The 13,591-nt window shown below is 35.7% G+C and overlaps 2 protein-coding genes across 4 annotated transcripts in view; one reads left to right on the top strand and one right to left on the bottom strand.

Annotated features, from left to right (window-relative positions):
* The window catches only part of SGCG (sarcoglycan gamma), a 454,763-nt gene that overhangs the window by 151,942 nt on the left and 289,230 nt on the right, over positions 1–13,591 (top strand). The window lies entirely within an intron of this gene.
* The window catches only part of PDS5B (PDS5 cohesin associated factor B), a 197,835-nt gene that overhangs the window by 12,056 nt on the left and 172,188 nt on the right, over positions 1–13,591 (bottom strand). For 2 of the 3 annotated variants that reach the window (XM_066234440.1, XM_066234439.1), the window contains exons 26-31: positions 12,874–12,988; positions 11,165–11,297; positions 10,704–10,823; positions 9,656–9,718; positions 8,552–8,697; positions 5,610–5,715 (exon numbers count right to left, since the gene is read on the bottom strand). In XM_066234440.1, the coding sequence (XP_066090537.1) occupies positions 5,610–5,715; positions 8,552–8,697; positions 9,656–9,718; positions 10,704–10,823; positions 11,165–11,297; positions 12,874–12,988 (683 nt within the window). The remainder of the gene's footprint in view (positions 1–5,609; positions 5,716–8,551; positions 8,698–9,655; positions 9,719–10,703; positions 10,824–11,164; positions 11,298–12,873; positions 12,989–13,591) is intronic. The other variant, XM_066234438.1, reaches the window with a different exon arrangement.

Here is a 13,591-nt window from a genome sequence, read left to right as displayed (position 1 = left end):
TACACAGGGGGCCAGTTCACTGTCCCTCAGACCGTTGGAGGGCCGGAGTATAAGAAAAACTATGAACAAATCCCTATGCACACTGTACATATCTTATTTTAAAGTAAAAAAACAAAACGGGAATACAATATTTAAAATAAAGAACAAGTAAATTTAAATTAACAAACTGACCAGTATTTCAATGGGAACTATGGGTTTGCTTTTGGCTAATGAGATGGTCAATGTGCTCCTCTCAATGACCACCAATGAAAGAGGTGCTTCTTCCAGAAGTGCGGCAGGGGCCGGATAAATGGCTTCAGGGGGCCGCATGTGGCCCGCGGGCTGTAGTTTGGGGACCCCTGTTCTAAGGCTTACTTCAGTTGAGATGAGGCCATGAAGGCAGGGCACTCATGATGAGATTATTGACTTCATAAGAAATATAAGAGATCTCTTTCTGTCTCTCTCCTTCCATCAATGACGGACATAACAAGAAGGTCGCAATCTACTAACCAGGAAGAAAGCACTCACCAGGAACTGAATTGGTCAGCACTTTGATCTTAAATTTTCCAACCTTCAGAAATGTGAGAAAATGAATCTGTGTTGTCTGCTGTTCAAGCTACTCAGCCTACGATATTTTGTTATGGCAGCCTGAGCGGACAAAACATTATTTTATATTGCTTTAGAATAGAATGTAAAATTTTACTATTTATAAACATGTTTCTGCCTGGTTGGATTGATCTTATCATTATTACTCCTCTTTTTGTATCCATTTTTCTTCCACCTGGATCTAAAAATCACACTGGAGTTTAACAATTATATATTCATTTAGAAAAAACTGTCATCTTTTAAATTCATTTTTCCCACGAAGGAATATGGCATTGTGGTCTTTCTAGTCAAGTCTTCTAGATTTCTCAACTTTGATATTTCTTTTTTTCTTAAGTGAGAAGCAGGGAGGCAGAGACAAAGACTATTGCATGCTCCCCAACTGGAATCCACCCAGGCAATCCCCCTAATGGGGTAATGCTCTGTCTGTCTGGGGCCACTGCTCTGTTGCTCAGCAACAGAGCTATTTTTAGCACCTGAGGCAAGGCCACCCTCAGCGCTTGAGGCCAACTTGCTGCAACCGAAATATGGCTGTGGGAGGAGAAGAGAGACAGAGAAGGGAGAAAGGGAGGGGTGGAGAAGCAGATGGTCACCTCTCCTATGTGCCCTGACTGGGAATTGAACCCAGGACTTCCACACACTGGGCTGACGTCTACTGCTGAGCCAAAGTTTGGTATTTCTCCACACAGGTTATCACTACTTCTTTAAGATCCTGTTTAGATCTATCTGTCTGTCTAATCTTGTTTTTGTAGTGGTTAAATCACCAGAGTAAAGTTAGTTGCATACACATTTATATACAGACATCATGTTAAACTCTTAGGTTTTCGATTACTGCTCTCATTTTTCTAGGAGTACAAAAATAAAAAATGAATTTTTCTTCTTTTTCAATGTCATACCTTTGACTTCTAGTTAATGTGTTCTTTAAATAAACATTCTTTTAGAATAATTTTTAAAAATAGTGGTCAAAGCAGGCTGCTTGTTTTGTTCCTTTTTCATAAAAAAATAACTGACTAAATCATTCACTACTAATATAAACAGACAAAAATTTTAGCATGTTAAGGATGTATCCTTTTTGGTATTAGTTTATTAGAAGTTCATATTTGAAAATTTATGTCTTCTTTACAATGACATGAAATTCTCTTGTATTTTTATTTTGTATATTAATATGCTATATTAAAATATTTTTTTATTATTAAGTTATCCTTGCATTCCAAAAACAAGACCTATAATGATTGGTTTTGTCAGTGTTTATTTAGTTTTTTACATAAATTAAAAATTAACTGTTGTTACTCAGAGATGGGAAGAAAAAAGAAATATTAAAACTAAATTTAAAGTGTCACTTCCAATTTTGAATGCTGTAATTCATTTGGATGTCCAAAGATCTGCAATGATGCTTTAATTCCTTTGTGCTCTGGAAAAGGGTGATGGTAGACAGGAACCCCATGCTTGCATCCTGAGAATACCATAAAATACTTGTTTGCTAAGGCACTACATTCTCTAATTTCTTCTTTGTTTTGCACTGCATTGTTTTAAGAGCAGAGGGAGTATAAAACAACTTAGGAGCAAGAAATGGAGAAATACATTACTTGTAAAACTAAAATTGGAATATAAATGTAATATGGAGAATTCCTTTGCAGTAAAATACCAATGTGAAGCTAGCAGTAGGTAAAGAAGACTGTGCTCTTTCAGTATAATTTACTGGTCTTTAAATTAAACTTCTAATCTCATGATACCTCTTTGAGGATATTTCAGCAGAAAACTAGATTAATAATACCTCTTTGAGGATATTTCAGCAGATACCTCTTTGAAGATATTTCAGCAGAAACTAGATTAATAAAGTTCTAGTACTTTTGAAAATGAATGCAATGTTACACAGAGGACAAAGGCCTTCATTATAATTATACAAATAAGTCCCAAAAGCTCAGAAACTAAAAAAATAGAAAATGTGTTTTGCACTGCTTCATAAGGTAAACTAAATGTGGAATTTACAGAATAACAAACTATTAATAATTAATCAAAACCATGTTTTCCAAATTTGAGGGGATAAAGGTGAGTTTCCTATGGCTGTGTGTGGCCTACTTGATGTTTCCAACAAGTGAGAGCAATCATAATCTCTGTTCCACTTCCAGCATTTTCAAGCAAGTAGTGACCAACTCTCATAGATAAGGAATTCTGCACTAAGTGAGAAGGACTAGAGATACCAAATACCTTTACCAATTCAAGGATTCTATTCTATAAATCTAGAAAGGCTAAAAAAATATTTAATTTTTCTTGGGTGAAACTTTTTTTTTTTTTTTTTTTTGTATTTTTCTGAAGCTGGAAACGGGGAGAGACAGTCAGACAGATTCCCGCATGCTCCCGACCAGGATCCACCTGGCACGCCCACCAGGGGGCGACGCTCTGCCCACCAGGGGGCGATGCTCTGCCCCTCTGGGGCTTCACTCTGTCCCGACCAGAGCCACTCCAGCGCCTGGGGCAGAGGCTAAGGAGCCATCCCCAGCGCCCGGGCCATCTTTGCTCTAATGGAGCCTGGGCTGCAGGAGGGGAAGAGAGAGACAGAGAGGAAGGAGAAGGGGAGGGGTGGAGAAGCAGATGGGCGCTTCTCCTGTGTGCCCTGGCCGGGAATCGAACCCGGGACTTCTGCACGCCAGGCCGACGCTCTACCACTGAGCCAACCGGCCAGGGCTCTTGGGTGAAACTTTTAACCACCCAATTAAAATCAGAATTTACAGAAGAGGTAGTAAGGATTTAGTAAGGATTTTAACATTGTAATTTTTTAAGTGGAAAAAGAAACAATGTGGCAAAATTAGTGGGGAAACTTGAAAAAACTGAAAATAATCTTTTTGGCCATGTAATGTTGGGTCCAGTAAAGACACATAGGTCAGTGATACAGGGGTGGGCAAAAGTAGGTACATATATAGTTGTGAGTACACAAAACAGTATCTTCTTGTCTTATTATTTATTAATTGTTGTATTATTTGTCTTTGTCTTCTGTAAACCTCCTCTGCCCATTTATGTATTTAAAATGATTATTTTCCTAATAATCTTCCACCCCTATTGGGTAGATTCATACACATTAACTTATATTTTGTGATAATCATTAATCAAAAATATTAATCTTTATAATAACAATTCACTTGGGCTAATTAACTTATTCTGATAAACCTTACCAGTAAGTATCCACATTTTAAAAATAAAGAAACTGATTCAGAGAACCTCATCAGTTATTCAAGAACTATTTAGAGCTAACCTAGAAAGTCAAAATGTGCCCAATTATTAAAGCCCTTGGGTTGTGTTGAATATGTAAATGTATTCTATATCTGTGCCCAAACTACCAAATCTATCTTCAAATGACATTTATAAATTATATCTATCACACAGGCTATCACTGTTATTAAGATTTAAAAACTAAACAAAGACTGTATGAGAACTGTAGCATTTCCTACCTTTACTAGAAGCTTACCTAGTAATCAAAGGCTCAAGAAATCAACTAAAATGGAGGAGACTTTAAGGACTCTCACTCTATTATATTTCCTCTCTCTAAGACTAAGTCTAAACTAAATGTGTAAAAAAAAAAATAATAAAGGAAACAGGCCCCAGTGGGTTGCATAGTGAATAGAGCATCATCCCAGAGTGCTGGGATCACTGGCCCAAGCCAGAGGGATGCGTTACTGATTCGAGCTCTGGTCAGGGCACACATGTGAGAAGCAATCAATGGCACCACTAAGTGGAACAATGAGCTGATGCATCTCTCCCTCCCGCCCTTCATCTCTAAAATAAGATATGAAAATAAAGATAATGGTGTGTGGGGGGGCAAATAAAACAAAAACACAAGCAGTCTGAGTAATGAAACTGGCAGATTAGAGTCTAAAGACCTAAACAAAAAAGTATTTAAAAAATACAAAAAATTCAATATAGTTAAAGTACATGGTAGAGGATAACCTTAAACTCAAGTTTGTAATTAAATACTTTAAAAGAAAATCATGTTTTTAAAAAAACTCAGCAACAAGCAAACAATCCAATAAAAAAAATGGCAAGAGGACATGAACAGATACTTCTCCCAAGATGAAATACAAATGGCCAACAGATATATGAAAAGATGCTCATCTTCACTAGCTATTAGAGAAATGCAGATCAAAACTACAATGAGATACCACCTCACACCTGTTGGACTAGGTATTAACAAGACAGGTAATAACAGGTGTTGGAGAGGCTGTGGAGAAAAAGGAACCCTCATTCACTGTTGGTGGGAATGTAAATTAGTGCAACCACTATGGAAAAAAGTATGATGGTTCCTCAAAAAATAAAGAATACAACTACCATATGACCCAGCAATCCCTCTACTGGGTATATACCCCCCAAACTCAAAAAAATTGGTACGTGAAGACACATGCACCCCCACATTCACTGTGAATTCAGCATTATTCACAGTGGCCAACATATGGAAACAACCAAAAAGCCCTTCAATAGATGATTGGATAAAGAAGATATGGTACATATATACTATGGAATACAACTCAGCTGTAAGAAATGATGACATCAGATCATTTACAACAACATGGATGAACCTTGATAACATTATACTGAGTGAAATAAGTAAATCAGAAAAAGCTGAGAATTGTATGATTCTACACATAGGTGGGACACAAAATTGAGACTCATGGACATAAACAGGAGTGCAGTGGTTACCAGGGGGAGGGGGGAAAAAAAGAAGGAGGGGGATGAGGAAGGAGTCAGGACATAAAGAGGGACAAATATAAGGTGACGGAGGACGATTTGACTTTGGGTGATGGGTATACAACATAATCGACCTGCCAAATGATGTGGAAGATGTTTGTTCAAAATCTATGTATTCTAGTTGACCAATGTCACCCTGTTAAATTTAATTGTCTTCATTAAAAATAAATAAATAAATAAATAAAGAAAACCATGTGTTAAATTTAAGGGTAATATTAACTGGTTTTGGCGTAAAAATTATTTACAGTAAAATAATAACTATAATTATAAATTCAAACCAAACAGCTCACCCTTACAAGATCAGAGTCGTCTCTTTTGTCACTTTTTTTCCCGGGCAAAGGTGAAGACATTGTGTAATCTTCATTTTCACTGTGATCCATTTCAGAACTATCAAGCCTTTTAACACAGACATTTATAGTTGTTATTAAAATCAAATGACCATAGAAGTTTTTTCTGTTCCATAACGTAACTTTATATAAAAAAGGCTCATCCCATTAAAAAAAGTATTGGTTTTATTCTATCTTACTTCGCACCAAATCACCAAGCAAAGAAGCACATTTAACAAAAAAGAAACAATTTTTTAAAAATGTGATTTTTATTTCGTAATTCTTTTTAAAACCTAACTTCTATCTTGGAAGGGGAACATAAAATTGAAACTTTTCTTGTTAGCAAAGTGGATTGGTCTACATTACAACCTGCTTGGTCCCATGCCTCTCCCATATCCCCATTCCATCTTTTCTTCTTCAACCTAACAGCCTGTAATACACCAAACGTATTAGGTTTATGGATCTTTTGTCAGTTTTACTTCCCAATGTATTCTAAAGCACCTGAGTCAGTATCTGGCATAGAGCAGGCACCCCAAAATACTTGTGAAATAAATTAATAGCACGTTTTCATGCACTGATATAAAGGCTCAGTCTTCTTTCCTGGGTAAGCTATCCTTATCCAGTTTTACAACTCATTTAAACATTATTGAAATTGAACCCTGAATTTCAATCACTGGCTAAGAAGCTACCCTGAGTTCTGGACTCACATATCCAGCTGCCACTCACTTGAGTTTCTCATAGGCATTTCAATTTACCAGAGCCAAAAGTTATTTGGACACCCCTATTTTCCCCACCACCCTAGAACGAACACACACACACACACACACACACACACACACACACACACACACACTGTTCCTTCTCTTCTCAAGGAGTCCACATCTCAGTAAATGGTACCATCACCTATCTATACAGGTATTCAGGTATTAAAGTCAGGATTTAACCTTAAATCCTTCTTTTCCCTAACTGTTCACAACTACTCTTTTTGATTTACCATCAAAATGAATCCCAAATTTCACTATTTTACCATCTTCTTCCCTCTTTATCCCTTCCCTAGAATACTATTAGCTGACTCCCAACTGGTTTTTTTCTATCTTAATTCTAGCTTCTCTATTCTCCAAATAATCAGGGCAACCTTTTAAAGCAAAAATTAGATCACTAGACTCCAAAACATCTTCCAGTCGTACTTAAAAATCAAATCCAAATTTCTTACACTCACAAAGTCCAAAATATCTGGCTACCTCTCAACTTCATCTCCTATCATTATGCATTTGTTCCTACTCTCCAACCAAACTGTCTCAAACACATCTAGCTCATTCTTAGAAAGAGTCCTAGTGAACAGATGGGATTCAGATGAAAAAAAGACAAAATAAGATTAATCAAAAGGTAAAAGAAAATTTAACCAAAGTATATTAAAAAAGCATAGTAGGAAAACTAGGAGTTCCTTGTTTTGAGTAACAATGGGTGATGAGGACAGGGAAAATTCTGATTATCTTGAAAGCAAACAAGAGGAGCCAATTAAGATTTCTAAGTAATGGAATAACCTTAAACCGGCAACATTTAAAAAAGATTTATCTAGCAGTGATGTGATCTACATAGCTAAAGGAATAAGAACGGGAAACAGCTGAATATAATAATGAAAGAGAATAATAAAATGAAGACAGCAGAAAAGAGGAGCCTAACACACTAGGAAACACAGTCGGCGAAACCTAGTGGTGGAGAGAGTTCAAGACAGTTCTGAGGTTCTCAGCCTACGGCTAGTAAACTAGATCATCTGGATTAGCATTGGGAATTAAAGCAGAAAACCCATTAACTTAGAAATTAGTTGCTGGAAATGCTTTGTTATTTTCAGTATGAGGATAGTTACTAGAAAATGTCCAAATAATACAGGTGGAGAGTCCCTTAGGTTTAAGCCACTAACAAATATTAATATAGGCTTCTATTGTACTATGTATAATTTAAACATTCATTGCAAGGACACTAGTAAGATACCCTAGATTAGAACGTCTCCTTCTTTCTTTACTAACTGGTTATGAACAATGCAAAAGACAGCATATAGTCTTTCATAATAACTTAGCAAAATCAATGAACAGTGGCAGTTTACCTTAGTATGAGGCTCTACTGCTAACAAATGATGTATTAAGTACTATGCTAAAACCTGAGCAAGTGTAAAATGTGTTTCCTTTCTGTTCTTTCTTCAAGAACAAAATGTTTATACGTGTACATGCTAACAAGAAATTTAAACCATACAAAGTATAAAATGATCTCCCTCCTACACTGGATTACATAAAACACCTTTAAGATGTGATTAATTCTTCCAAAAACTTTCTATACATAGATAAGCAAATATAAATACAAATCTCTTTTAAAACCTCAAAAATGCCCTGGGGCTGGATAGTTAGAGCATCGTCCTGAAGCTCAGAGGTTGCCGGTTTGATTGCCAGTCAGGGCACATATAGGAACAGACTGATGTTCCTGTCTTTGTCTCTCTCTTTCTCTCTCTCACTAAAAAATTAAATAAATAAATAAACACTGAACAATACTGTATCAAGTTCTATTCTTTGCCTTTTCACTCAATAATGTAGCATTGTGGAAACTGCATATTAGCTCCTACCTCATCATTTTTGATGACTTATCCTACTGGATGGATGGATGGCAATCTAATAGTTTTACAACTGCTAGAAAACTGGATTACTCCAAGCTAGACTGACTATAAAAGGCTAATATGGAGAACCTGTCTAAATGAGCAAGCAAAGCAATATAAACTTGCAATGACTACCAATGTTAAATGGTATGTGCTGATTTCCACTCCCTCATCACATTAGATGTTTTGGATTACATTATTTTAGATCTCTTAGCCTTGTCGGAATCCTTAAATATAAAGTATATATTTCTTATGTACTCACCTCCCTTTTATCCTTCCAGGAGAGCTAGGGTTTGAGCTGCTGCTTGCATTGCTTACAGTTTCCATTCGTGATGATTTTGTCTGAGATTGTTTGCCTGCTGATGAAAGTGGCTTATTAACAGCTCCTAGAACATTGGTTGTTTTAGGCTGAAATGAAAAATGCATATCTCTTTCTATTTGATTAAACTGGAAAGAAATCTACATTTAAAGAACTATAAATAACATCTCTGTCAAAGTATTGATATATACAAATCACGAAAAACGTGCCTATTCTTTTATTTTTTATTTTTTTATTTTTCTGAAGTGAGAAGCAAGGAGGCAGAGAGACAGACAGACTTGCATGCTTCCAACCGGTATCCAACCAGAATGCCCACCAGGGGGCAATGCTCTGCCCATCTGGGGCATTGCCCCATTGCAACCAGAGCCATTCCAGTGCCCGAGGTAGAAGCCATGGCTATCTTTAGCACCCGGGCCAAGTTTGCTCCAATGGAGCCTTGGCTGCGGGAGGGCAAGAGAGAGAGATAAAGAGAAAGGAGAGGGGGAGGCGTGGAGAAGCAGATGGGTGCTTCTCCTGTGTGCCCTGGCCGGGAATTGAACCCAGGACTTCCACACACTGGGCCGAACTCTACCATTAAGCCAACCAGCCAGGGTGAAAATATGCCTATTCTTAACTAAGAATTATAAATTGAGTATCACTTCAATAAATAAAAAAACTAAATAGCATAAATGTCAAGTTTCTTAGTTATTTGAAGGCTTACATATAATTGAGAACAAGTCAAATGTAAAGTCAACAATAAAAATAATTAGACTCTTGCTATGGAAGGACATAAAAAGATGCGTTTTCACTTTAAGATTTTTATCTTAATAATCCAGAATAGATACTTAGAGGTCAGTCTCCAGGGACTTTATTATTAGCTAAAAAATTAAGTTCACGTAACTCAGTTACATCTATATAGTAAATATAGCTATTTCTTACTAGCAAATGGAAGATAGTTAATAATTACACTTTCTAACTTAAAATATACCATGTTTAAAGAAATAAAAAAATAACAATTATGCCACTAATCACACTAGAATAAACTACCACACAAGAATTAAAACATACTTTTCCAGGAGTGAAAAATGACTTCATTTCTGGAGGCAGATAATTTTTGGTGTTACTGAAGTTCTACAAGCAAGGGAAAAAGATGCAGTCAGTGAACAGTGAAACACTGAGTCTGTGAGGCTCAAGGGCCAACAAAGCAAAGAGAAACTTTTATTTTAAAGTACATAAAAAATTCTTATTAAAACTAAACAATCAGTTGAAACACAAAATTTCAGTCACTGATTTTAAATACTATACTTGAACTAACCTGGTACGAACTGCAATGTTAACGAAACATGTTTGAGGTCTAACACACTTTGGTAAGGATACTCTCCAGACTAGATCACATGGACTCCTGATAGCCACAGGAAATGCTATCCTAACATTTCACCCAAAGTGAGAACTTAAAAGCAGATAATCACTTTTAGCTATTTGGAAAAGCTACAAGGCTATTCCAAAACTTTATATACAATATATACTATTAAGGTGTTTTGCTTGAATGAATGAATGGAATGAATGAATGAATGAAAAGGTGATGGTGGTTTCTATGCTCTCAGTTACTCAACAGGCCTATGTAGTTTATGAATCGTTAAGAAATTCTTAAAAATAATGTTTATACCTCATACAATACTTGAGCTTTATGACAGCAGAAACATTCTTGCAGCACTGCAAGGGTCTTGGACCTGTTCCAGCATCTGTCTCTGCTTGTTTCCTTACATACAGAACTCATTAAAGAGCTTTAACTTCACACTATCAGCATTCTCCTAGTTTTGGAACAATGGCCGTTAACTCACATTATCTATGTGCTTTGATCTTATCTTGCCTGTGACCTTAGACTGGCATGAAACTTAGAATACACATTCTAGATCTACTAACTAATCTCTAAATCGCATTTGTGCCCTTTAGTTTGGCCTGTATTCTGGCCTTGAAGCACATTATGACGATTGGTGGTGACTTTTCCGTATTAGTGGTAGGCCAGCTCTGAATGGTAATCCTTCTTGATCACCCCACAACCTAGTATTGAATACACTTTATTTCAACATTCACAAACAAATTCTAAACTAACTACCTTGTCAGGCTGGGTAAAAAAACGAGCTGGTAGTACTGGGTCTTTAGGAGATTCCAAACTGTATGTGGTGCTCTTCGACATGATGATATTCATAGCAACATCACAAACAGTGTACAGTTTCTGCAATGGTATTAAAAAAAAATTAGGTACTTAAGTTGGCATCCTAAAGTCTGAATTGGAAGTAATTCTAAAACATATGTTTAGTATGCAGTTTTCAATACAATCGTATAAGAAAAAATACACTGGCTATTGTTTCTATTAGTTTACCGGTAATAGTATTGCTACTAATTTTATATTAGTAAGTCTAATTACTACTAATCAAAATACCACTGATTATTCACGAGTACTAATAGGAAAGATTGATGCTGTCTACAAATACATACTTACAAAGTTCCACATCCTACAATCAGATGCTTAAATAGACACAAAATCATAATTATTATTTACAAAAAATTACATACTTCATTCATTTTTGCGTCATCTGGTCCTTGGGCATCTTTTGTTTGTTTAATATTTTCTACCATCTTTCTGATAAATGCATGACTGTTATTTTCATTTTTAGCCATCAATATTTCTAGAACAAACCAAAGACATCTAAAAGAACAAGAGAAACAGAAAAGAAAATTTGGTTGTTAAATATAGATATAAAAATTCTAAATATAAATATAATGAACACCAGGAGCAAAAAAATTAAAAATAAACAGCTATCAGAGAAAAAAGATGTATCACACATACATATCACACCATATAAGGAATGTAAGTGTGAGTCCATAAGAACCCTTCTCAAAGACTCCCTAATTTTTCCGGGGAGGCAGGTTAAAAAGGACTAAATGGTGAAAAGAATGAAGTGACCTTAGCTATGAGAGGAAAGGAGGTCTACCTAGGGAACACCTGGGCCATGAATAAAGTGATACCTCAAACACTCAAGACTGTAGTCCCACTGGAAATCTTCAAGAAAATCCAACTACTTCATGGCTGTACTGGGGAAACTGAGAAAATACAGCCAAAAATGTATAGTAAATTCCAAAGAGTAGTTTATCTTTTTCAAAAACCTGAGAAAGAGGAATTGTTAGAAGTTTTCATTAGTTATAATTACTCTTATTAGCCTGACCGGGCGGTGGCGCAGTGGATGGAGTGTCGGACTGGGATGCGGAGGACCCAGGTTCAAGACCCCGAGGTCGCCAGCTTGAGCACGGGCTCATCTGGTTTGAGCAAAGCTCACCAGCTTGGACCCAAGGTCACTGGCTCAAGCAAGGGGTTGCTTGGTCTGCTGAAGGCCCATGGTCAAGGCACAGATGAGGAAGCAATCAGTGAACAACTACGGTGTAGCAATGAAAAACTGATGATTGATGCCTGTCATCTCTCTCCGTTCCTGTCTGTCTGTCCCTACCTATCCCTCTCTCTGACTCTTTCTGTCTCTGTAAAAAAATTAAATTAAATTAAAAAAAATTACTCTAATTAATAGGACTCATTTTGGGAAAACAAATAGCTTATTTTTAAAAAACAGAAATTCTACTGAAAAGAGGGTAACAGCTTTTTCCCTTGCCAGGTTATCAGTGATTTGACTTTCTGCTGGTCTTATAAAGACTTCTCCAAATGCCATTATATTGCCCGAATATACAGTTTCATAGCCTCTCAATAAAAATCTTTGAAAAAATTACAATGATCATAAACTTTATTTAGAAAAATCACCAGTACAGTAGTAAGTGGGAGTGCTCCCTTGTTATCAATTTGGCCCATCACTACATTAGACCGTTCTTTCTTTCTTATGAAAGGAAATAGTTTCTGGGGGAAAAAAAAGTGCTTATCATATGACTAAAGGAGAGTATTACACTTCACCCCACATCAAAATATACAGAGTTTCAGAAGAGAGGAGGGAAGATAAGAACTGTAAACATTTAATGAATTGCTTCGATAAAAAAGAAATGCCAGACTAGCAGAAAAATAGGGCAGTATAGAACAATTATGCTAAATTAAGTTTTGGAAAATTACATAAGAAATGAAATATGAAGAGATGGTATGACAGAATAAAAACAGGAGAATAAAGAAAAAAAACTTAAATTCCTAAGGTATAAAATAAATATAATAAATTATAATTGAGGTTCCATTATCAGCAGGAAAACACTTTCAGAAAATGTGAAACGCTTTTCAGAAAAAGGAGAAGTCTTACTCTTTAACATCTTTAAGTTGTTCAATATCCTGTACTTTGACATAATCTGGGTCATGTGCCAAAAGGTGAATTGTATATGGAACAACATATTCTGGTAGAAGAGACAATAATTTTTCTGAAAAAGAAAAAATAAAAATAAAACAAAACATGCAGATTAGAAAACCAAATCTTAGTCTCTCTCTCTCTCTGATCCCATATTCCCTATACCGCAGCAGTACCACATCATGGTTAGAAGAAAAACATACTGAAATATCCAGTGCTGAGGTACATAATAAATTAAACAGTTTATTCTTTCATCCATCATATCCAATATTGAAATGCCTAATAAATACACCATATGCTGTGGTTACAAAGACCATTAACTCAGTTTTCAAACACATATGGGAAAAAGCGACCCAAACAAACTCTAAGAAACTTAAGATCTATTAATATTTTTCTTGTTATTATGAGCAACTCTATGCTCAACACTCCCCTGTAAGCTGACGAGCAAAATTAAAAACTAGTAAATCTTTCAGTTAGTATGACACAAAAGTGGAAAGTAAGGTTTTTGATACCATCTGTAGTATCAAAATAAAGTAAAAGTATTTGATACTATCTGTAATAGAACAAATATATATAAAAAAATAACCAACCATGAGTTTCTAGAATAGTATAACAAAGAAACATTTTTTTATAATTTAAATTAAAATACATTTTTAAAACATTTTATTTATTGATT

Source organism: Saccopteryx bilineata, chromosome 6, assembly GCF_036850765.1.
Source record: "Saccopteryx bilineata isolate mSacBil1 chromosome 6, mSacBil1_pri_phased_curated, whole genome shotgun sequence".
In the NCBI taxonomy this organism is placed as follows: Eukaryota; Metazoa; Chordata; class Mammalia; order Chiroptera; family Emballonuridae; genus Saccopteryx; species Saccopteryx bilineata.
Note: the sequence above shows the minus strand (reverse complement) of the source record. Positions and strands in the feature narration are given on the sequence as shown.